This window comes from Capsicum annuum, chromosome 9 (genome assembly GCF_002878395.1).
Source record: "Capsicum annuum cultivar UCD-10X-F1 chromosome 9, UCD10Xv1.1, whole genome shotgun sequence".
NCBI classification, from domain to species: Eukaryota; Viridiplantae; Streptophyta; class Magnoliopsida; order Solanales; family Solanaceae; genus Capsicum; species Capsicum annuum.
This window is the reverse complement of record NC_061119.1, coordinates 13,038,563-13,040,007: the sequence shown is the minus strand read 5'-3', so window position 1 is coordinate 13,040,007 and position 1,445 is coordinate 13,038,563. Positions and strand designations below refer to the sequence as shown.

The 1,445-nt window shown below is 27.3% G+C and overlaps 1 protein-coding gene across 1 annotated transcript in view; it reads left to right on the top strand.

Moving 5' to 3' along the window:
* Positions 1-747: 747 nt before the first annotated feature.
* The window catches only part of LOC107841629 (fatty acyl-CoA reductase 2, chloroplastic-like), an 8,049-nt gene continuing 7,351 nt past the window's right edge, over positions 748-1,445 (top strand). The window contains exon 1 of the mRNA XM_016685488.2: positions 748-1,054. Within this exon, the coding sequence (XP_016540974.2) occupies positions 748-1,054 (307 nt within the window). The remainder of the gene's footprint in view (positions 1,055-1,445) is intronic.

The window sequence follows — 1,445 nt, the reverse complement described above, 5'->3', positions numbered from 1 at the left end:
TCCTATAATAACATAAAAGAAATATGAAATTCATTCTTAACTCAAAAGACAAATTATTGTTGATAACACGAAGAACACAATAAAAATGAAACAATTTCAATTTGTCCTTCACAAAGTTTGATATAAAACTTTTTAGTTTCAAATCATATCAATTGTTAATTTTTCTATCAATCCAGTAATTAAGAAATATTTTTACATACATTTTAGGCTAAAAAAAAATTTTTATTTGATTTTATGTTATACATATTAAGAAAATTGTACGAACAAAACTCAACAAACATATAAAAATTGATAAATAAATGAGGCATAATACAAACAACTTAAGTCAGTGAAGAAAAGGAGGAAATACAAATAATCGCTTGATATTTCATTCTCTTAGATTTATCTGATACACTGTTCTATAATTGCTAATTCAATACCGAACCAAATATTATCTTATTAATTGACTATCAGATTAGTACAATTAAAAATCGATAACCAATAAGTCAAATCGTTAAACATAATTATCCATCCGATCCGTCCAACCCTACTTGACACTTGCTCACATATCACTATCACAAACCTAGCTAATTATCTCATATTTTATTCCAGGAGTAAGTACATTAAATAACTTGATTTAATTTTCACTTTTAAACATCCTACCTAACTAATTATAATAACCACACGCGACAATAGTTCATTCCCTCTATAAATAATGTACGTTCAGTAATAAGATTTCCCATGCATAGCTATTTAATTAATTTCCAAATGGCAATGCTTCAAGTTCAAAAAAAATATCCCCTTAATAATACTTTAAGGGTACCAACAACTAAGTTGTTTTCTAAAAATGGTCATTTCCCTTGCAAATTTTATTCACACCCAAAGAATGAGAAAATTAGATCAAAGAAAACTAGTCACTTAAAGTTAGGAATTGATCATGGCCTATCTTCCTCTTGTATTAAAGCATTGGGTGATCATCAAGGAGATGTTTTAGCTAATAATGAAATAGGGATTGTTGAGTTTTTTGAAGCCAAAAATATTCTTGTCACTGGTGCTACAGGATTTCTTGCAAAAGGTAAATTAATCAACATTTACAAAAATCTTACATATTAAGGGTGTGTTTAGTAGGAAGGAAAATGCCTTCAAGAAAAATAAGTTTCTTTCTTATTTTCTTATATGTGGTAGGTACGTAAATTTAAAAAAAAATTATCTTAAAAATATTTGTATATAATCTAGACAAATATATGAAATATAAGGGATGAGGGCTATATGGATTGGTGTGAAGACAAGATGGGCCGGAGAGTGAAAAGAACACAATCAATGTAGAATGTCATTTGTGAAACTTATTTTCATTAATCAAAATTTGCAAAATCTTTTCACTTCAAAGGTGTGTTGGTATGAAAGGATTTAAAAAAAAATAAAAAAAAATCCTGTAAGTGATTTCGAAATTACTTAATTATTTTCTG